The sequence below is a fragment of the Phoca vitulina genome, unplaced genomic scaffold (genome assembly GCF_004348235.1).
Source record: "Phoca vitulina isolate PV1807 unplaced genomic scaffold, GSC_HSeal_1.0 scaffold1, whole genome shotgun sequence".
Classification (NCBI taxonomy): Eukaryota; Metazoa; Chordata; class Mammalia; order Carnivora; family Phocidae; genus Phoca; species Phoca vitulina.
In genome coordinates, this window is record NW_022589704.1 from 6,750,572 (window position 1) to 6,770,962 (window position 20,391).

The following is a 20,391-nucleotide window of genomic DNA, read 5'->3' on the forward strand; positions in this document are numbered from 1 at the left end:
GCATGTTGTCACCTCACAGTCAGATCTGCGCTCCCAATGGCAATGGAGGTTTATTTCAAGGGGAGGAAAGAAAGGGACGCTGATTATTTTAGAATGATGCTTTTCTTAACAAACTAAATTAAAAATGTTTTGCCTTGCTGCAGTCCGGCTGTGGTCTGGCACTCCGAGGAGGCAGTTTACACTTGACATTCGAACCATCTAGCAAAATCCTCCGGGGGAAGCCAAGAGCGGGTGCTGGCTACATGTATCCAAGATTTTGAGAGTCTCCAGGGCTGCCTTGCGGACCCCAGGGTCCGAGTCGAGCTGCAGCTCCTGGAGAGCTGAGAGTGAGCACAGACAGGAGAGAATCAGGACCTGGCGCAGCCGGGCCCTCCGCCCTGGGCGGCTCAGCTGGTGGGAGGCCTTCCCCCCTCTGCCCCAGCCACCTGCGCAGCGCAGGGCTCACGTGGGCTGCAGAGGGGAACCCCGTGTTTGCAGGCAGAGGACGGCAGGTGGGGCTGTGTCTGCACACACGTCCCCCCATCTGAGCTTCCGCTACTTCTCTACCAGGGACAGAAAGATCATCCACAGAACCCGAGCGCCGTGTGGATCAGTGGAAGGATTCAGGGTGGAAACATTTCGTAAATATTTATGATGGGGAGATGGGCAGGAGGCATGGGGAACGAAAGGACTCCACGCCCAAATACTTGTCTTCCTGGAAAGCCCTCTGCAGGCTCATGCATCCCTCCACGCCCCGATTACACAAGGAAGGGTCGGCTGGCTCTTCCCCGGGCGGTTTCTCTAAGCTCCCCAAATGGGGTTAGTGGGCTCAGTATGATTGAGCCTCTACTACTTACAATTCCTTAATGTCAGAAAGTCCAGTTTTCTCAGATGATGTGCAGACATCTGCTTCATAATAATTCCTAAAACGAGAGCCAGCGAAATGCTCATCACACAAATATTAGGTCAGCAAGAGAGTCTGTTTTACCTTTTGAGATAACTGTTTAGGACTCCGCTGAAGATGCCTAATTGAGAATCAGGCAGGTGTGAAGCAAAGTGGGACAGGACGCAGAGAAGGGGACTTCCACTGAGTCTGGCCCTACCCTGCTGCCTGTCCCCCTCCCACTCCAGGTGCGGGGCTGGCCCTCAATGTCCCTCCCGCATCAGCAGACATCCCCTCACTCACCTGCCAGGTTGCAGGCAGCAGTTCTGATCCTTGGCAAGTTACTACTGACGTAGGTCATTGTTTCTAGCAAGAAGCTGTAGAGCACAGCAGGTTTTTTCTGAGTCTGCAAAAGACAAAGGATGAACAGAGCCATGGAGGATGAGGTTCTAGAGATCGGCTACTCACAGAGTGTGTTCCCATCTGTCTGATGTGGGAGGGTCTGCCCAGAAAGGGCAAGTGCTCATCCCAGCACCACACAGCAAATTAGTAGCTAGACAACTCAAGGAACTTCAGACCCCTGTTACATTCCATCTGACCAGAGAAGAGATGATATTGTCTGCCAACGGCGTGGCTGTCCAATACCGTGGCCACTGGCCACATGTGGCCCTTGAGCACTTGAAATGTGACCAGTCTGAACTAAGTATGAAGAGCCTCCTGCATTTTGATGACAGAAACTCAAAAATGTAAAATATCACACTAATAATTTGTACATTGATTACATGTTGAAATGACAATGGTTTGGATCCATCAGGTTGAGTCAAATCTATTATTCAATTTGGTTTCACCTCTCTCACTTTTCTTAACGTAGCTACCAGAAAACGTATGGGCACGTGGCTTGCATTGTGGCTCTGTTGGAAGGTGCTGGTCTTCACGCTTCACGTCCAGAAGGTGAGCACAGGGTCAGAAGTCTACGGCAGCCGCAACCCTAAACCCCAAGCCCCAGAGCGGCCAAACTCCAACAGGCCCGTGGCCCTCAGCTTCCTCACCAGGATGGAGCACAGCGTTGTCTGGAACACGGTCATCTCATCAGCCGCACTGCTGTCCCTTCGGCCCGAGCTGCTCTCCAGGGCCTTCCAGCCCCAGAAGTGCACACACTGAAACATGGTGGCCATGCAAGCCTGGAGGGACACCGGGCCGAGGATGGAGGGAGGGCGTCAGGCAGACCAAGGGGGCTCACATGGCAGGGCTGACGTTCCACCGACAGGCCAGAGGGCAGCCCCGGAAAAGCCTCAGGAAGCCACAGAAGGTACCTGGGACCGGAGCCCTGCCAGCCTATATAGTGGCTGTGTGTGCATTTACGAAAAACCCCTTGGAGGCAGATGCAGCCCACTTGCCCCCTCTGCTAGCACCTCGGTGCCCTCAGCAGCCCTGCCTGGGTCCCGCCCCTCCAGGACGTTGGCGTCAGGAGCCTGGTGGGGACCGGTAGCACCAGGGTGAGCTTTCTCATCCCCAGACCCTCTCTGAGCACTGCAGCAATCGGGCCCCCTGGCCTCTGGCCTCCAGACCCCAGCGGGGTTCAGCCACAGGAGGCTACGACAGGAGACGGGGGGGGCGGAGAGAGGCTGGCTGGCTATTCCCCAGGGACAGGAGTGGCAGCAGTGTGGCTAGGACCGGCCCTGGGGCTTGCCTCCCACGTGGTCCCCCTGCCCCAGCCCCTCTTGGCTGTTTCTTCATTAAACACTCTCGGTCACCCTCCTAGGTCTTCCTTCCCTGAAGCCCGCCCCACAGGACAGCTGCTGAGACAACGTGAAAGAACAGTGTGAGCCAGTGATGGATTTGTGAGGAAAGCATCTCTGAGAGGTGACAATTCATGGCCTGGGTCATCAGTGTCCCCGGGCAGAGCAGGAGTCGGGAGGGATGCCCTCACCAACCTACAGGTGCCACCATCCCACCCCGCCCCGTGTGGACCCCCGCAGGATTCTTGGGACCCCAGAACCAGAGACCAAGGCGCTAGTTGAGCATGAGCTGCTGAGTACCCCGCAGCTCACTGGGAGGCGGCAGAACAGCCCCTAATCTCAGCCCCCTCCCCGTGTCCCTCCCCAGTCCACATAGGAAGACAGACGTCAGGGTCAGGGGCCTGCCCGGGGTGAGGGGCAGCCATCAGACAGGTGGGAGCTGGGGGAGGAGCTCAAACAGCAGAGGAGCTGGGCCTCCGTAGGGAGGAGAACCGCGGTGTGCAGGGCCAGGCCGGGCACCCCTCCCTCGCCACCCCCAGCAGCCCCAGCACTGGCCTGCCCCCCGGGGAGCCGCTGAGGAGGGATTTAAGGTGAGTTTTAAGCGTCACTGAGTCATCACACCCAAGAGTGATGGCAAGCTATAGAATCCACTGGAAGAGAAGGGCAATGGGGCAGAGGATGCCTGCAGGCAGCCACCAAAGAAGAAAGCTACGCCATGTGCCCCCACAGAGCGGTTTGCGGGTCGTCTGAACGGCCCCCTCCCCAGCCTGGCATGAGGAACCGGGCCGGCCGAGAGAGGCGGGGCAGAGACCGCCTCGCACGTTCTCCTTTTGGGGCCAGCGGCCCCCACACTTTGGACGGAGGAGGGAGGAGGGCGCGTCTTACCTGGGCTGCGTCCGGGCAGGGGTCCTGGCAGTGCAGCATGAGGGGGATCCAGGCTCTTCTCACTTCCTCCTTGAAGAAGTGCTTCTTGGAAATCCTGACCACCTTCGCCAGCTTCCCGAACAGGACGAAGGCTTTTAAACGCAGCAGCTCGCTCTCCTGTGGCCGAGATGCACAAACGTGTCCTGAAATCCGGGAAGCAGGAAGCCCAACAAAGCCCTAGCTGCTCTCCGTGGACCCTTTCAGCCGCCTTGGCCCCTGCAAAGGCTTCTGGATCGTTCCACCGGGTTGGAGGCTCTCCTGCAGGGCTCTCAGGACTGGGCACCATTCTGGCACCTGTGACCTTCTCTTCCCCAGAGGAGGGCCGTGTCGGAGGCAAGGCACGCCGCCTGGCAGAGGGCCCGCCCAGTGCCTCCCAGGTGCCCGAAGAGCAGTTGTAGGCTGCAAGGAATTCAAAGGGGAAGCTCACACCCTAACAGCGGGGGAGGGGGCCCATGAGTCCCAGAGCAAGGGTTTCTGGTGTTCTTTCACAAGATCCCACGACCAGCTAGCGGATGCATCGGCTCCAAGGCAGACCTGCGGCCCCTTCTGTCCCTGAGCATGCCTCTTCTTTAGGGGAGAAGAAGTGCTCAGCCGTTGGCTGAGGAGGCATTTGGGGAACCCCCCCAACCCAGAGAGCCAGGGCCCAGTGAGGCAGTAACCTAGACTCACGTTGTCAAAGAAGGCCCTGCACTGCTCGCAGATGATGCCAAACGAGGACCCCATGTCTCCCTCCCGGAGCTCAGCCAGGATCTTGGCCAGGGCCTCCATGCCCTCGGAGGTCACGCCGGTGTTCACGGGCTCCCTCAGGGAGTCCAGGCACTTCTCGAGCAACAGCTTCCGGTACTGTCTCACCTGGGGGGGGCGGGGGGGGCCGCGAGGAGCTTCAGTCCCCGCCTGGTTCACCTCCCCGCTTGACCAGAACACACCAGCCCCAGACCCTCCGCCCGCCGGGCCCTGCACGCCGGGCCCCTGGGCTCAGGGTCGGGCGCAGCACCTTCTTGGGGGCACCAAGGGCCATGTTGCCGAGGGCACGCAGCGAGAGCACCCTCAAGGCCTCGTCCTCCTGGCCCGCGCCCTTCTCCAGCATCAACACCGTGGGCTTCAGCAGCTTCTCCTGGTACAGAACCGGGTCGCTCATGAACTAGAAGAGAGAACTTTTTGACAGCTATGTCCCTTGTGGGCCCCTTTCTCAGCCACAAGACCGGACGTGTGACTAGATCCAATGCACAGGGCGGTCTACTGTGAATAGGAGAGGACCCGGAGCCCAGCTCCTCAGGACCAACGCGTGGCTCCAGCTGGGGCCCCTGGCCAGTCACTTAGAATCCCTCCGGGCCTCGGCCTCCCCACCTGCAAGAAGGGGCTGACACTGGAGCCCGCCTCACAGAGCTGCTGTGAGGCTTCGTAAGGAAATGTGGGGGAAAGCCTCGTAAGCGTGACCTATAGGGACAGGTTCGTTCAGTGAACCTGGCAGAGCAGCTCCCGCGTGCAGGAGCCCGGCCCGCTGGGTCTCAGCAAGGGCATGAGCTTCACTCCTCCGGGACTCAGAGAGTCACAACCAGCTCCCAGCACTCAAGGTGTCCGGACCTCAGGCCAAGGGGGACGCCTCTGGCTTGTGTGTGTGTGTCTGTGCGTGCATGCACACATACGCACATTTTAAATAAACCTAAAGAAAACTAAACACCAAATTGGTGACCCCAAAATGGGAAATTTACTATCCAGCCCTTTATAGAAAATGTTTGCCGACCCCACACTAGGAGGATGTTGGGCATATCGGGAATCATGCAGTCAACACCATTTCTCCTAAAAGTTTTCTGGCCAATTCCCGCAGGACCCTGTAAGAGCCTCAACTGCTCAGGAGGGTCACTGGGCCCCGGTGGCCGTCACCCGCCCCCCTTCCCTGGCCTTCCTGCCTGGCAAAGCCTTGTTGGCTCCTCAAGGCCTTCCCACAAGGCCTTCCCCAGCACCATCGATCCCGGCGAGAGCCACGGTGCCCTCATCCGGGCCCCTGGGTGTTGCCAGCACGCAGCATAGCACGCCTCACTTAGCTGTGCACCCCAGGTCTCGGGACCCCTTTCCCCACAGTGTGCACCCTGATCACTCATGTCCCCTGGGGGGTGGGACAGTCACCTGCCCCTTGACTCAGATGGCCCTCAGAGCCTGGGCTCCTGCCCCTCAGAGGAGCCAGGGCAGGGCGTTGGGGGGAGAACCAGCAGCCCCCGCCCCAGCTCACCCAGCCCTCTGCGCCCCGAGCCTCACCTCCACGCAGACCGCCGTGCTGCTGATGCGGCAGCTGAGGACATCCGAGTCCATGCCTCTGAGCACCAGCTCCGACAGTCGCTGCCTGTACCCCTCCAAGCTCCGCATGCACAGCCTACAGGGGGGATACAGCCGAGGGGTGGGCAAGGCCTCTCAGCCGCTGCCCTGCACAGCTGCTCTGCGGGCATGCACCCCCAGGGCACATCCCTTAACCTCTCTGGGCCTCTCCCTCCTCGCCAGGGGGGTTTGGTCAGGGTGTCGCTGGAGTACCTACTTTTCATTATTTTTTCTAAAAAGGGACCAGAATGAGGGCCACTCATGAGTGACCAGGACCCAGGAAGTAGCTCTCCGTCCTGGCCCAGCTTGGAAGCCCCGTGTGGCCTTGGGTGAGCCCCACCCTGCCTCTGACCTCGCATCTCCTGTCTTGGAGCAGAAAGGGTTGGAATAAAAGATTCCCTTTGCCCTACACGCTGCCGTCCCAGAGTCTGGAACATGGGTCAACTTGGCAATCCCTCAGAAGCCAGGCATTCAGCCGTGACCTAGACCTTCCAGCAAGAAGACGATGGCCCCGCAAGTCCCGCTGCCCAGGCCTGGGAGGCTGGGTGCCCACCTGGTGAGCAGGCCCACCCCTTGCAGGAATGTGGAGCTGCTCTGCAGGAGGGCCCACACGCCCTGCTCCTCCAGGGTGCGAACCAGCTGCTCATTGTTGAGTCTTCTGAACAAGAGCTGCATGGACTTGATCGTGATCCTGGAAGAAGGTGCGACTATAGCCCGACGAAGCTGCCCCACTGGGAGCACCCACCGCAGGGCAAACGCCGCACCCAGGTCGGAGAAACGGGGGTCCCCATGCCTGCTGGGCCTAGCTCAGGGGGCTAAGGGAGATCACATGAGGGAGTGCATCTGCAAACAAAGAAAACCACACTGTGCTGGACTCATGTGAGGGAGGGTTGTAAGATCTGCTTCCAGAAACTTCTCTCCACCAGGAGAGGACCACAAGGCCTCTTGGAGGTGGTGGAGGTGACTCTTGGGGTCCTTGACTTCGAAGAGGCAGCGTCCAGCTCAGGCCCACTGCTTTGCACCCCATGCCCCCCCACTGTCGAGAGCACCTCTGCAGATTGATCTCCTCGGGCAGCGTCCCCGTGTGGACCAGTCTCCATGTCTTCAGGACAGGTGACACAGCTTCTGGCCCCTGGCTACTGCTGAGCTGCAGTAGGAGGGTGTAGGCGAGGTCTGGGAAGAGGTCCAGGAGCTTGTCGTCCATATCCATCTTCTGGATGAGAAGGTGGATGGTGCACACTGTCTACAGGGAGAAGGGGTAGGGCATCAGGGCTCCTACTCAGAGCCCCCAAGGAGCCCTGGGGCCTGCCCCTGGGACTCACCATCAGAGGATCCACCGCGGCCAGGCGCCAGATGTCAGCTTTGGACATGGCGTTGGCCCTGGGGGTGAACCTCGACTGCAGCCGGCCCATCAGCCCGTGGAGCATCGTCCAGGCAAAGGGCACGTTCTCTGCCACAGCCAGCCACACCTCCGTCAGGTGGCTAACCAAAGACAGGAGACAAAGCCACTGTGGGTCTCCCGCCTCGGGCCCTGGCAGGTAAGAGCCTCTTTGGACCCACAGGCAGCCCCCTGAATAGGGGTTGGACTCCGGAGGCTGAACCTCAGGGAGGTGGAGTGCGTTGCCAAAGGTCACATAACCGGAACCCAGGTCCGTGACTCCGTGCTCAGCTCCCTTCCTCTGCCACGGCGCCCTCGGACACGCAGCCCCACCGCTAGATGACCTTAGAGGTCCCCGCCAGGCCTCCTATCTAATGACTTCATAGATCCATCCAGCAACAGCTGCTAAGTACCCAGTTTGTCAGGCTGGTCCTTAGCAGCTGGCTGATCGCAAAGCACCTCCTCCTCCCAACACACCTTTGAGGAAGATGCTTTCAGCTCCATAGCCCACACAATAGGAAGGGGGGCCTGCAGAGGTTAGGTGCCAGACGACAGTTTGAAGCAGGCCCCCCATCCCCAAGTCCAAGCCCGTGGCTCTGCTGAGAAGGGAAGGTCCCCAGGACAGCGACTTCACAGGCCCGATGTGCATAGGTACAGGGGAGTGGGGAGCCGGGGGGGCTCTAAAGGGCTAAAGCGGCAAGTCCACCGAGATCAAATCGAACAAGGAGAGGTGCAGGCAGCCTATGTGAATCCACAAAACCAAATGCACAAGTGCGGGGAGGTGAGTTTGGGGGTTCACGTGGCGGGGCGCCTGGTGGTAGGAACTGAATGGACGGTGGGCCCATGAGCTCACCAGCAACCGTTTCCCATGAAGAAGCCCTTGGGGTGTAAGGAAACAAGAAAGCAGGACGTCAGCCTACAACAGCAAGAAATAACCACATGAGCCTGGGAGAGCCAAGGCCCCAGCTCCGCCATCCCCAGACCCCTGGTGAGGTGAGGACAGGGCTTGTTCTGAGCTTCCAAGCTCAGGGCAATTTGTTACACAGCGAGAGCTAACCAGTGCAGGACAGCCAGCGCCACCTGGCCACCAAGGCCACGCTGCACACCGTCCCCCACCCCAGCACTGCTCTGAAAGCCACTAACCCCCACCAGATCAAGCAATCTGCCCTGTCCTCCCTCCTGATGAGAAGCCAGGCTTGCGTTTCACACGGGGCAGCCCTCGAGGTTCTTGACCCGAGGCCTCTCTGTTCGTGTCACAGCATGCTGAGTGACATCTACCACCTGTCCCTCCCCCTACAGTCTCAAGGCTTTTCTTCACTCGGCAGCCTCAGCTGATCTGGGGACACCTGCCCACCCCTTTCTGTGAGTCCTGGTCCCATCCTAAACACACTCCCCCAGGCTGGTGAGATCGTGCCAGCTGCCGGACACTGTGACAGAGCCACAGGGACTCAGCTGTCTGCACATAACACTGAGAAGCAGGGGGTCAGGCTGCTTTAACGGGAGGCCACCTGAGGGGCACCTGGACCTCCCTCTCAGGGCCGCATGTGGAAGGAAAGAGGGACAGACTAGGGGCGCCTGGGTGGCTCAGTCGTTAAGCGTCTGCCTTTGGCTCAGGTCATGATCCCAGGGTCCTGGGATCGAGCCCCGCATCGGGCTCCCTGCTCAGCGGGAAGCCTGCTTCTCCCTCTCCCACTCCCCCTGCTTGTGTTCCCTCTCTCGCTGTGTCTCTCTCTGTCAAACAAATAAATAAAATCTTTTAAAAAAAAAAAAGGAAAGAAAGAAAGAGGGACGGAGTGGAGCTCCTCCAGAGGCCCACTCAGGCCGTGGTGACCACATCCTCAGGTGTATCCTGGGGAAGCCCAAACTTGGAGGGGGCCCAGAGCTCTGTCCTCTGCAGGGAATGAAAGGGCTGCTGTGGGCAGAGTCCGGAGGGGATGACCAGGACACGTGAGAAGCTACGGGATCTGGACTCCAGCTCCAGAGGACGGAACTGCGATGTTGGGGCTCCGGGTCCGTGGTTCCCAGAGGCTGTACCTCCCACAGGAGATGCAGAGAGAGGCTTGGACCCATCCCAGCTTCAGACCTGGCACTGCTCGAGGGCCCCGTCCTCTGGGACACATCCATGGTGGTGAGGTGGGCCTGGTCTGGGGCGCAAAGGGGGCTGTGACTCCCTGTCCAGGGCACCCACCTCTCCATGGGCAGGGGCTGCCTCAGGAGCGACGTGAGGACAGTCTCCGGGTGGTAGTGTGCCAGCAGGAGGATGCCCTCAATGAGCAGACGCCGCACCTCCAGGTGGTCCACCACGGGCAGCTGGCCCAGGATGGCGCCCAGGATCTCGGCCACCTGGGGAGGGGCGGGCATCAGTGGCACAGCCTGGACCCCCACAGCCCTCTGCCCTTGCCCACTGCACACCCCTCCCCCAGGGCCCCTTCCCCAGCTGGATGATGGGGAGGCTAAACCACCAGCGCATCCTTTGGTCTCTTCCTGGATTTGCTCAGGTTTTCTGTGTGGGAGGCAGTACCCTCCGGGAGAGCGAGCCACGGGCTCTAGTCTGCTGGCCACCTACTAATTGGGCTACCTTCACCTGGTTTCTTTCTCATTCTAGAACTCTACTTCCTCCTCCCCTTTACAAGCAAGGGTTTGGGGAGACCTCAGCAAGCGTAGCTGGGCCCTTGCTTGTCCCTCTAGCCTGGGTATACTGGACAGCCCCAGGCCCTAAGTGGCCCAGCCACGTCTCTGCCACCTTGTCCTCCAGTTCCTTGGCCCGCATCTGGAGGAAGGTGCCTATCCAGGTGACGGAGGCCTTATCATGCTGTAGGTCCAGCGCCCCGATGTTCTCACAGAGCTTCTGGATGAGCGAGACCACCTCCTCGCAGTTAAATTGCATGCAAGCCACCTAGGACCAGAGCAGACCACTCCTGGGGTCCAACAACCAACTTGCCACCACTGACATGCCCCCCACTTCTGCCCAACACCACGGCCCCAGCCCAGCGCCCTATCCTCTCTCAAACCATTGCCAGGGCCTCCTCCCCACCTCCCTGCCCCGCCCAGTCGCCGACCTTCTCGGGATGTTACTCCTCTACCTCAAAGACTCAAAGCTCAGCCCGGCTTTCCAAGGCTTCCGGCATGTGCCCCAACTTCTCCCGCACCTCACTTACCTGACACCACCCACCCCACCTGAACCCCGCTCAGGAAGCTCCACCCAAACGTTCCCCATCCTGTCTCTACCGTCCTGCAGCCTTCACTCAGGGTGTGCCCTGAGCCCTGACACCCTGCAACCTCCTCCTGCCACCCCTAGGCCCCCTGCTCCAGAAAGCTGCCTCTGCCCCCCAAGGCAGAAGTGACTCGGCCCCTCTGCAGAGTTCGGGTGGCTCTGGGCATTCGGCCATCAGTGTGCCCGTGTGCAGACACCTCTGTGCAAGGCTCTGTGTTTAATTCTCTCTGGGGCCCTCCACCCCAAGTGCAGCACGCCATAGGGATGGAGACAAGGTAGGCGGGGCCAATTAAGTACCTACTATGTGCCAGGCACCACAGTGGGGATTTTATATATTGCAGGCCATTTAGGTACAGAGGGCATGAGCTGGGCCAAAAGCCATGGGAACTGCGACCTCGGGAGGAAGAGGAAGGCTGCCTGGCCAGGCTGAACAAGGTCCCACACCCCAGAGATGGTCCAAGCACCAGAGTCCAGCCCAGGAGCCCACACCGCCTTCCCAGCTCATCACCTTGGCGATTCTGGAAGATGCACTAAAAATCTTCTCCACATCCAAGCCCTGGAGATCCTCCTTACATTTTGCAAGCTCCAACTCCTTGGAAGGGCCCCATAAGGAGCAGGTCTGGCTTGCTGTTGGGAATATAAACAATCAGAAGGACAAAGGGGCCATCTACAGGCCACATCAGGGTGGCCTCCTGGCCTGGCCCACAGGGCTCCCTGGCTCCGCGGGCCTGGGCCACCCTTCAGTGTCTGGACATCCCATCCCTTCTTGCTTTTGTTTTCATTGTCCTGTTCCCCCAAACCACCTCTACACACAGCTCTGGGAGGCTACCAGCCACCAAACCAAAGACAAAGTCTCCCCCTTTGAAGCTCACCACCCTGCATTCACCCCTGAGCTCATCTCTGGTCACTTGTGCTGTGTCCTTGGTATCTGTGAGCTGATCTTTTCCGAGTGAAGCCCCTTAGTACCCAGGACATGCCCTCAATGAGTTGTGCCAAACCAGTGAGCCTCTCCTTCTGGAAACTTCCATGGCCTCTGAGCGAGCTCTGCACCCTCTCCACCACTCAGCGAGAGTCCATGCTCCCCCGGGATAGCCCCACAGCTGACTCCCCTACTCTCAGACCTCCCTCCCAACCTCGATGTCCTGATGTCTCGCCCTCCCCATACCATGAAGTTCCAGCAGGCTGGACAGGACACCCATGGAGGCCATGCGGGTTCTTCTATGGGAGTCACAGGTACAAGGGGCGATGAGTCCGACCAGCGAGCCAAACTGCCCCAGCTTCAGGGGGATCTGAGGGACAGGAGACCTCAAGGCTCACACCCTCTGTCTGCTCACGCACACCTGGTGCTGCCCAGGGGCAGCGTAACAAGCAGCCAGAGAGAGTGAGCTCTGCTGGAAAACACCCCAGCGGCGCCCCTGGAGGCTCAGCAGCCAGGATCCGGGGAGTCTGGCTCAGGACTTGCTCCTCTGGCCTCAGGCCCAGGCTGTGTATCAGGGCACCTGCCTTGTTCCTGTAACTGAGCCCTGGGTTCAAATCTGGCCTCCCCCGCTCACTAGCTGTGTGACCTGGGCAGGGTGCGGAGCCTTGCGCCCTTGTGTTCCTCATCCATAAAGGGGAGATAATTCACTGTGCTTCCTCTTCCAGGAGATGTTGAGAATTGTGTCAGGGACTCCAGACAATGCATTCTGCACAGTATCTGGGTCCAAACCTAGCATGAGGCTAGGCTCTGACCTCGCTTTGCTGGGCCCGGGCCTCCACCTGAATGGTGCTCCCAGACCACCAGGGGTGCTGTTCATCTTGTTCTCACCATGCACCAGTCCCCCGACCTGAGGCCGTCCCCACACCCCAGGCCCCGTGCCCCAGGGACACCATCCTCCCAACGCCATCACTGAAGGCCAAGCCATCAAAGAGCATGAGGCCAACAAATGTACAAAGAGAGGTCTCATTGAGCCAGGTCAGAGAGTTAATCAACAAAAACACCTCATGTTTTTCCAGATTTTGTGATGTTTGTGGTACTTGTCAAGCTCTGTAAAATTTGTGATTTCGTAGGGGTTTATTTTCTAAGTAGATATTCCCTTTCCTAACCAATGTGATATTCGTAAGTGTGTGTTCTTTTTCTTAAAGAGGGCCCTCACCGCTGTATGAGCCTCAGGCCCCACCAAACCCGGATCCATGCTGAGCCACGGCCCACCCCTCTCTTGGCACCCACAGAGCTTCAGGGTTAGCTCCTCGTGGGGCCTCCTCTGCCATTCCCAAACAAGACAGCCTCTTCCCAAGGGACTCTGCAGGGAGCAGAACTTGATTTCAAAAGTGTTCCCTCTTCTCATGCATAGAGACAGGAACTTTTCCGTGGATGCCGGAGCAGCCAGCTGGGGGATCGGGTGCTCAGGGACTCACGCAGACACCGATGCTTTGTACATAGATCTGCATGAGATGGAGATGGAGTTTCATGGCCTTCTCCCGCTCCCCTTCTTTCTCCGACAAGATCCACTTTTCCAGGAGCTATGGGTAGAGCCCAGAACACAGAAGGGGCCATTAAAATCCCAACACCAGCCTTTCCCAGCCAGCCATTGCCCACCTCGTCTCTCCACTCAGAGTCTGACTTTCAGAGGTGTTGGTTAGCTCTAGACACTTCTGGTTCTCTTTCCAGGCACCCCCATGAGGGAGATGAGGCTGTGGGCAGAGAGGGTGTCCCCACTATCCTCACCAAGATGGCACTTGGCTGATGTGTTTGGCCCTACTCTAAATTTTTGCCTGCAGGTCAAAGTCCAAGAGCATAACCTGCCTTGCCCTGCAGGGCCTAGATGTTCATGCACACAGTAACAGAGCTTAACAATACATGAAGCAAAACTACCACAACTGAAGGAGAAAGAAACAAGTCCACAGGGAGAGTCAGAGATTTCAGTACCTCGTTCTTAGAAACTGATAGAACAAGAAGACAGAAAGTCAGGAAGGACAGGGAAAACCTGAACAGCACTACCAATCAGCTTGGCCTGATATTTAGGAACACTCCACCGGACACAGTACACAGGTGCACAAAGAACACTCTCCAAGATAGACCATTCTGTGCAATAAAGTAAATCTGGGTTGATTTAAAAGGATTCAAAGTATACAAAGTTTGTCCTCAGACCACAATGGATTTAAAACGGGAATCAAAAACAGGAAGATCTCTGGAAAATCTTCAAACATTTGGGATGTTCTAAATAACCCAAGGGTCCAAGAAGAAATCAGAAGAGAAAATAAGATGTGTTTTGAGCTGAAACAAAATGAGAACACAACATATGAATATTTATGGGATACAGCAGCAAAAAACAAAGTCAGTGGACTCATACTACCTACTCCTGATCACAAGACTTATTAAAATGTTACAGTAATCAAGACAGGATGACATCGGTGTAAAGATAGACAAATACATCAATGGAGCAGAAGAGGTGCCAGAGACAGACCCACACATACATGGTCAGTTGATTTTTGACAAAGATGCAAAGATAATTCAATGGAGAAAATTCTCTCCAACAAATGGTACTGGAAAAACTGGTTGTCTGTGCACAAACAAACAAACTTTGATCCATACCTCACACCAGATACAAAACTTAACTCAAAATATATCCTAGACTTCCTTGTGAAACATGAAACTACAGCCTCCTAAAAGAAAATCTTTGTGACCTTAGGTCAGGCACAGATTTCTTAGATGGAATGTCAAAACCATGATCCATAAAAGAAAACGAATGGTAAATTAGACTCCGTCCACATTTTAAAACTTCTGTTTTTCAAAAGGCACTGTGAGATCAATGAAAACACCAGTCACAGACTGTGGGAAAATATTTGTAAATCACATATCTGATAAGGACTTGTATTCAGAATATATAAAACCTCCAAAAACTCAATAATAAGAAAGCAAACAACCCAATTTTAAAAAAAAACCTAGCCAATACCTTTCAAAAATGCCAAGATTATGGAAAATAAAGGAAGACTGAGGAATTGTTCCAGATTAAAGGAGATTAAAGAGACATGGCAAGTAAATGCACTGTGTGATCCAGTTTAGACCCTGAATCGGAGAAAATAGCTATAAAGGATATTACTGGGACAATTCATGAAATTTGAATATTGGCCATAGATTAAAATATAGCATTGTATCAACATTACAATTCCTGATTTTGATCACTGTACTGTTGTTTTCTTGTTCTTGATGTCTGCAACTAACTCTCCATGGTTCAAGAAGTGTGTGTGTGTGTGTGTGTGTGTGTGTGTGTGTGTGTGTGTGTGTGTAAAACAAGAAAGAGAAGGGAAGAGAAAGAGAGGAAAAGAAAATGTGACAACTATTAAGAACTGTGAATCTGGGTGAAGGGTATATAGGAGTTCTTCATACTGTTCTTATAACTTTTCAGCAAATCTGAAATTTTACCAAAATAAAATTACTAAAGCAATCTTAACACATACCCCAGTTTTCCATAGACTCTGGCCCTCAGGCCAGCTTTCTGGGAGGGGTGGACGTCCCTGGCTCCTGGCCCTCCACCAGGGAACTCACGTGTACCATCTCCTGCAGCCCCTTGGGGTCCAGCTGCCTCTGCATAAGGCTCTCCATCAGCTGCTCCAGGGCATGCTTCGCATTTGCATACAGGGTCTATGGCCAAGAGAGGAGAGCACTGGGCAGCAATGAGGGGTTGTGCACAGCCACCCACCAGGACTCTGCAAGGATCCATACCAGGGCTGAGAAGTATGAGGTGGTCTGAAAATCATCCCTCTACTTCTGCTCAGACTGGGTCATCTATACCCATAGTCTCATGTGACATATGACACAACCTCTGAAGAAGAACCCATTTTACCAAGGAGGAAACTGAACCACCATAGCCCAGTTCTTCTGACTCCTCATCCGGGACCAGGACCTCAAGGCTACCTGTTCACAAAAGGTCTGTCATTCTCCTCCACATTGTTTTTGGGAAACAGCCATCCAGTCAGGAACTACATTTCCCAGCCCCCCTTGCCTCTAGTCATACCATATGACTGAGTTCTGGCCAATGAAAGGTGGGCAGAGTGGCTCATAAATCCTCCATACTCTTGCTCTTCCTCTCCAGGCTGGATGTCAGTACCCACAGGGGACCTTCGGCCACGCACTGAAGATGGTGGGGCCTCTGTCAGCCCGGTTCCCAAATAACTGCCTGCAGCAGCTCCATCTCCACCCCCACCACCAATTGGACTTCACTTGAGTGAAGATCTTGTTAGATCATGGAGACTTGAGGGTCTAGCTGTTACAGCAGTTAGCATTACCTTATACTAACTAATAGGGCCTACTGCACTTTGCTGCCTTTAACCACTCACAGGCGGTTCAGGATGGTGGGCTCTCAGCACTGCCCAAGTTGTTGTAAACTTCCAAGTCCTGACCCAGAAAATGAGGTGGCCCCGAGGGACCTACCTGAATGGACTCATTGTCCTCCGCTGGGGGTTGGAGAGAAATTACAGAATGAATACTGATATCCATCAGCTCATTGTTTTCCTCTGTGGAGTAGAAAGGCTTCAGATTGCTAAGGAAAGAAGAAGTGACAAGAGGAGAGGTCAGAGGGGAATTGAGACCCTGCTACCCGGTCACTGCCCAGGGAGGGAGGGAGAGGCCAGGTTCCCTGGCTGGAGGTGCAGGCATGCATCCTTCCCCAGGGGTGCTGGGTCCACCCAGCCCCCAGTATCCAGTGACTGGGTCTGTGATGGATGGGGAGAGCCAGGGGCCCAAGGTCAGCTCTGCCACTTGCTGCCTGCTCGGAGCCTGTCCCTCTCCTGCTCAGAAACCTTCCGTTGCTCCTCCCTGGCTGGCCCTGGCCAAAGCATTTTCAAGTGTAGTACCTGCACCAGCAGGACCAGTACCACCTTCGAGCTTCTTAGAAATGCAAACTCTACCTCAGAGCTACTGAATCAAAAACTCCGAATGGAGCCCAGCCATCTGAGCTTCAGTGAACTCTCAGGGGTGGTACTTGATGCATGCTAGCTCATTCTTCTCCTATCCCTTCATCAATAGTTCTCAAGTCTAGGTGCATACTAGGATCACCTAGAGAAGCTCCGAGGTGCCCAAGGGCCACGTGCAGGCTCCAGGGATCCTTATTTAAAGGTCTGGGGTGGAGCCAGGGTACCAGTATTGTTCACAGGTCCCCGGTTGGCTCTGTTGTGCCTCCAGGATTGGGAGCCACCATTCTGCTTAACTTTAAACTCCTGCCCCCCAAAGAGGTCCTGTATTTTGCCCAGCCGGGAGCTTCTAGCTCCTACCCAAATCCTGCTCTTTTGTGTCAGATGCCAAAACCTTCCGATCGCCCCTGTCGTATCGACAAAATTGTATCTTGTTAGTAGCCCCCGTTTCTCTGGTCTTAGATTTTTGTTCTTAATATTCACCCACAAACACTCAGCTCTGACCTATAATTCCTTCTGTATGCATTCATCTTACCTCTAAGTCCCCGAAAAGATGTTTGTGAAATTTACTTAAAATCTGCCTATGTGCGGCCTCTTAAGGCAATGGCGGGGAGGGGGTGGAAAAATGCAACAGGTAGTTCTGCTATGAGCCTAAATAATGCATCTGCCCCCACAGGTGCTGAATTCCCAGAGACCACCCAACCACTTCAAACACTGATGTTACATAACTTCTTCCCCCTTCCCCGCCAGTGAATGGACAGCTCCAGGAGGGCAAACCTGGGGTATTATATTACTTTGTATTAACTGTTATCAGTACCATATCAATCAATAAATTCCTTGACCCCGCCCAGCCCAACTAGAAGGATGCTATCTCCCTGCTATCCTATTCAGTGTCATTGTGTGATTTCTTGCTCAAAATACCCCTAATGGACCAAGGAACAACCCACCCACCTGCCAGTCACCTCCCAACCCAGGAGAAGAGCCCAACTTGAACTACTGCTGAGAATTAGGGAAAAGACCTGGTGGAAGCAGACCCCATCTCCTAGGGCGGCCCACTGCCCCCAGAGCTGCCCCCCAAGAGCCCTGCTACAGAGGGGGGAGGCAAAGTAGGTGCGACCCGCCAAGGAGCACTGAGGGGTGGTCTCAGACTCTGCCCCTACCCTCGGAGACACTTGGGGCCGGAACAGGGGCCCAGCTCACCTCAGGTGCGAGAGGGCCTCCATCGCCATGGTCCGCACGGGAGAAACCAGGCTGTCGGTGGCTTCTGCCTTGATGGTGGCCTGCCCAGCACAGCAGGGCGGTGAACGAGCCGCCCAGAGCCCGCCGGTGAGGACAGTGAGCGTCCTCAGGGCCTGGCGCTGTACGGGGTGCAGACACCCCATACCACATTCTCTCTTTTTAGGATCACCTGGCCATCAGCATTTTAGGGGAGGCAGCCAAATCTGGTGTGGGAAGGAGTGGGGCTCCAGACAGGCCGGGGGCTTCTTGCTCAGGCCTGCTGCCGCCTTGCTGTGTGTCCCTGGGCAAACGCTTCCCCTGCCCGAGCCATCACATGTAAAACAAGGCCTGTTTCATGGGGCTGTGGCCGGCTAGCGTGAAATGGCACACGGACAGCTTCTGGCCCAGAGCGGGAGCGGGAGTGTTCTCTCCCTTCTCGGGGCCTCCTGTTCATCCACCCCTCACTTCCCTCGGGGTCGGCTTCCGACGCAGGGGCAGCGCTTCCAGGGACCACGGCATTGGAGGGGCGTGGGGAGGGTCTGGGGCTGAAGGGCAGTGGCTGCCCACACCTCCATCCGCCTCTGCCATGGCTTCTTGCCCTTAGTCAGTCGACGTTTTTCTAGAATTTACTGAAGCTCTGTGCAAAAAGAGCTTTGAGACCTGCCTGCAGCCGAACCTGCCCCCTAGATCTCCCCTATGGAGAAACACGGGGGCTACGGAGGGGCAGACCCAGTGGACCTCCGTCCCCCAGCCCTGAACCAGCCACCTCCGGGCACCACCGGGTTCCTGGCCATCACACCCTTTGTCAGATAGACAAATCTCGTACTCAGAACTCCTATAGTTGGATGGAAGCCGAATCAAGACAGCGAGGGGTTTCAGGGACCCCTGCAGCCCCCTTGTCCCTCAGACGCCCTGAGGAGCTCTAAAAACCTCTGACCAAGGAGAAGTTGTCCAGCAGTTAGACCCCAAAACTGCCCAAGACCAAGGAAGCCCCCCACCCAGCTTACCATTATAATGCCAGTAAGCGTCATCTTTTGGGCAAATTGAAAGTCCTCCAGGTCCTTGATGTTTTTGATGGTGCTGGTGACTTGCACCACACTCTTCATGAAGGCCATTTTGAGGCAGATGTCCTGTGCCCAGACCAAGAAGAGGACAAGGAAGGAGCATGCTGTGAGTGAGCCCGAAGACCCCAAGCCACAGCCCTCATAAGGACCCTCCGTCCGCGCCGAAGAAGAGGCAGGGTCAGGGGCACTCTGAGAGATGGCAGGCCTCATTCTGTCCTTCAGCCACCTTGACCGAGCATCTGCCACATGGCCAGGATGCCAGCCAGGAGCTGGACAAGGCACGGACCTCTGGGCCCCTCTGAAAACACCATCTCCATCCGGGCACCCCCAACCTGTGCCGGAGGACTGCCATGCCCACCAGGGGGCACCTTCACTGGCCCCAGACACCAAGCCCTGTGGGTCAGCACAGAGACAGAATAAGTTGAGATAAAATTGTTTTTGCTTTTACAACATGGATGAGCCTTGAGGACGTTATGCTAAATGAAACAAGCCAGTCACAAAAAGGCAAATACTGTGTGAGTCCAGTTCCTTGAGATTCCTGCAGTCAAATTCATAGAGACAGAGAGTAGAACGGGGGTTGCCAGGGGCCGGGGAGAGGGGGCATGAGCATATGGTCATTGGGTGTGGGGTTTCAGTTCCAGAAGACGAAGAGTTCTGCAGACAGCCGGTGGGGACGGTCGTGGGGGACGGCAACATGAAGGTACTTAATGCCATTGAACCACGTGTTTAAAAATGATTACAATGGCAGATTTTATTGTATGTGTATCTTACCACAATTTTAAAAACAATAATGAAATAATTTTTGTTTTATTCTGTGTTTCTGCCTCCTTGCCATTCCAAGAAAGTAGCAAGTCCCTCGGCCTCCCTGAGGACAGCCCCACTTCTTGTCGCTTGTTAAAGGGCTTCGGTCAGGTGTCAGGAGGGAGGAAGGCAGAGGGAGTGAGCAAGGCTGGGAAGAGGGGGTGCTCATCCTGTGACTTCTGGGACCCACGCTCACCCGCCCAGCACTGCGCGCAAAGGAGGTCCCCCATTTCCCCCCGCAGCAGAGAACACCACAGTTTGAGGCAATGGGCTTCCCAAAAGCTGGGTGTTGGGTCGGACTCCTGACTGTCTGCTGGGCGGGGATGGGGTGTGCAGATAACGAGGCAGGTGACTCTCCACCAGCCTGGCTCTGGATGGGGGGGTGGCATCTGGGGTTACCTGGCAGCCGCTGGAGTAGTGATGAATGATCTTCGCGGTGATGGGGTTGTCCACGTGGGTGAGGAGCATCTGGGGGTGGCAGTACGAGGCCACGCAGCTGTACATCACCATGAGGGCGCTCTTCACCGTCTCCCGCCTCCAGGGCTGGTCCTTCTGCAAGCCCAACAAGAAGAGGAAGGACCACTGGATGTGCGTGTGGGGAGGGGGGTCTGCTCAACTGCCCCTCCGAGGGTGAGCAGGGCCGCCCTGGCTGCACACGGACAGTCTCTGGTCACGTGGCCAAAGGAGCCGTAGAGTCAGCAGAAAGTGCGTCAACTGATAGCTTTCCGGGTGCCTGAAACGCTCATTCACTTACGCGTTCATTCAACATACCTTCATTGAGCACCTACGATCTGCTGGGCCCTGGGTACACAGTGGTGAGCCGCTCCCACCAGGGCCCACCCCCACGGACGCTTCAGTCCAGCGAGATGCCAGTAGCACCCGTTAGCTGGGAGCAGGTGGTCTGTGTGGACACCGCGAAACAGAGGCCGCCTGGACACTCCTCCATGCCCTCACCTGCCAGGCACCCGCTCTGGGCCAGGGGCTCT

General features: G+C 56.2%; 1 protein-coding gene across 1 annotated transcript in view; it reads right to left on the reverse strand.

The window, feature by feature from the left end:
* The window catches only part of MROH2A (maestro heat like repeat family member 2A), a 45,500-nt gene continuing 25,109 nt past the window's right edge, over window positions 1–20,391 (reverse strand). The window contains exons 22-42 of the mRNA XM_032408479.1: window positions 19,805–19,957; window positions 18,548–18,670; window positions 17,523–17,602; window positions 15,844–15,952; window positions 14,959–15,054; window positions 12,828–12,932; window positions 11,596–11,719; window positions 10,939–11,057; window positions 9,960–10,112; window positions 9,405–9,559; window positions 7,161–7,320; window positions 6,888–7,081; window positions 6,392–6,529; window positions 5,782–5,896; window positions 4,520–4,666; window positions 4,195–4,377; window positions 3,487–3,642; window positions 1,912–2,043; window positions 1,166–1,268; window positions 837–902; window positions 1–320 (exon numbers count right to left, since the gene is read on the reverse strand). Coding sequence (XP_032264370.1) covers window positions 199–320; window positions 837–902; window positions 1,166–1,268; window positions 1,912–2,043; window positions 3,487–3,642; window positions 4,195–4,377; window positions 4,520–4,666; window positions 5,782–5,896; window positions 6,392–6,529; window positions 6,888–7,081; window positions 7,161–7,320; window positions 9,405–9,559; window positions 9,960–10,112; window positions 10,939–11,057; window positions 11,596–11,719; window positions 12,828–12,932; window positions 14,959–15,054; window positions 15,844–15,952; window positions 17,523–17,602; window positions 18,548–18,670; window positions 19,805–19,957 — 2,733 coding nt within the window. The 3' untranslated portion in view covers window positions 1–198. The remainder of the gene's footprint in view (window positions 321–836; window positions 903–1,165; window positions 1,269–1,911; window positions 2,044–3,486; window positions 3,643–4,194; window positions 4,378–4,519; window positions 4,667–5,781; window positions 5,897–6,391; window positions 6,530–6,887; window positions 7,082–7,160; window positions 7,321–9,404; window positions 9,560–9,959; window positions 10,113–10,938; window positions 11,058–11,595; window positions 11,720–12,827; window positions 12,933–14,958; window positions 15,055–15,843; window positions 15,953–17,522; window positions 17,603–18,547; window positions 18,671–19,804; window positions 19,958–20,391) is intronic.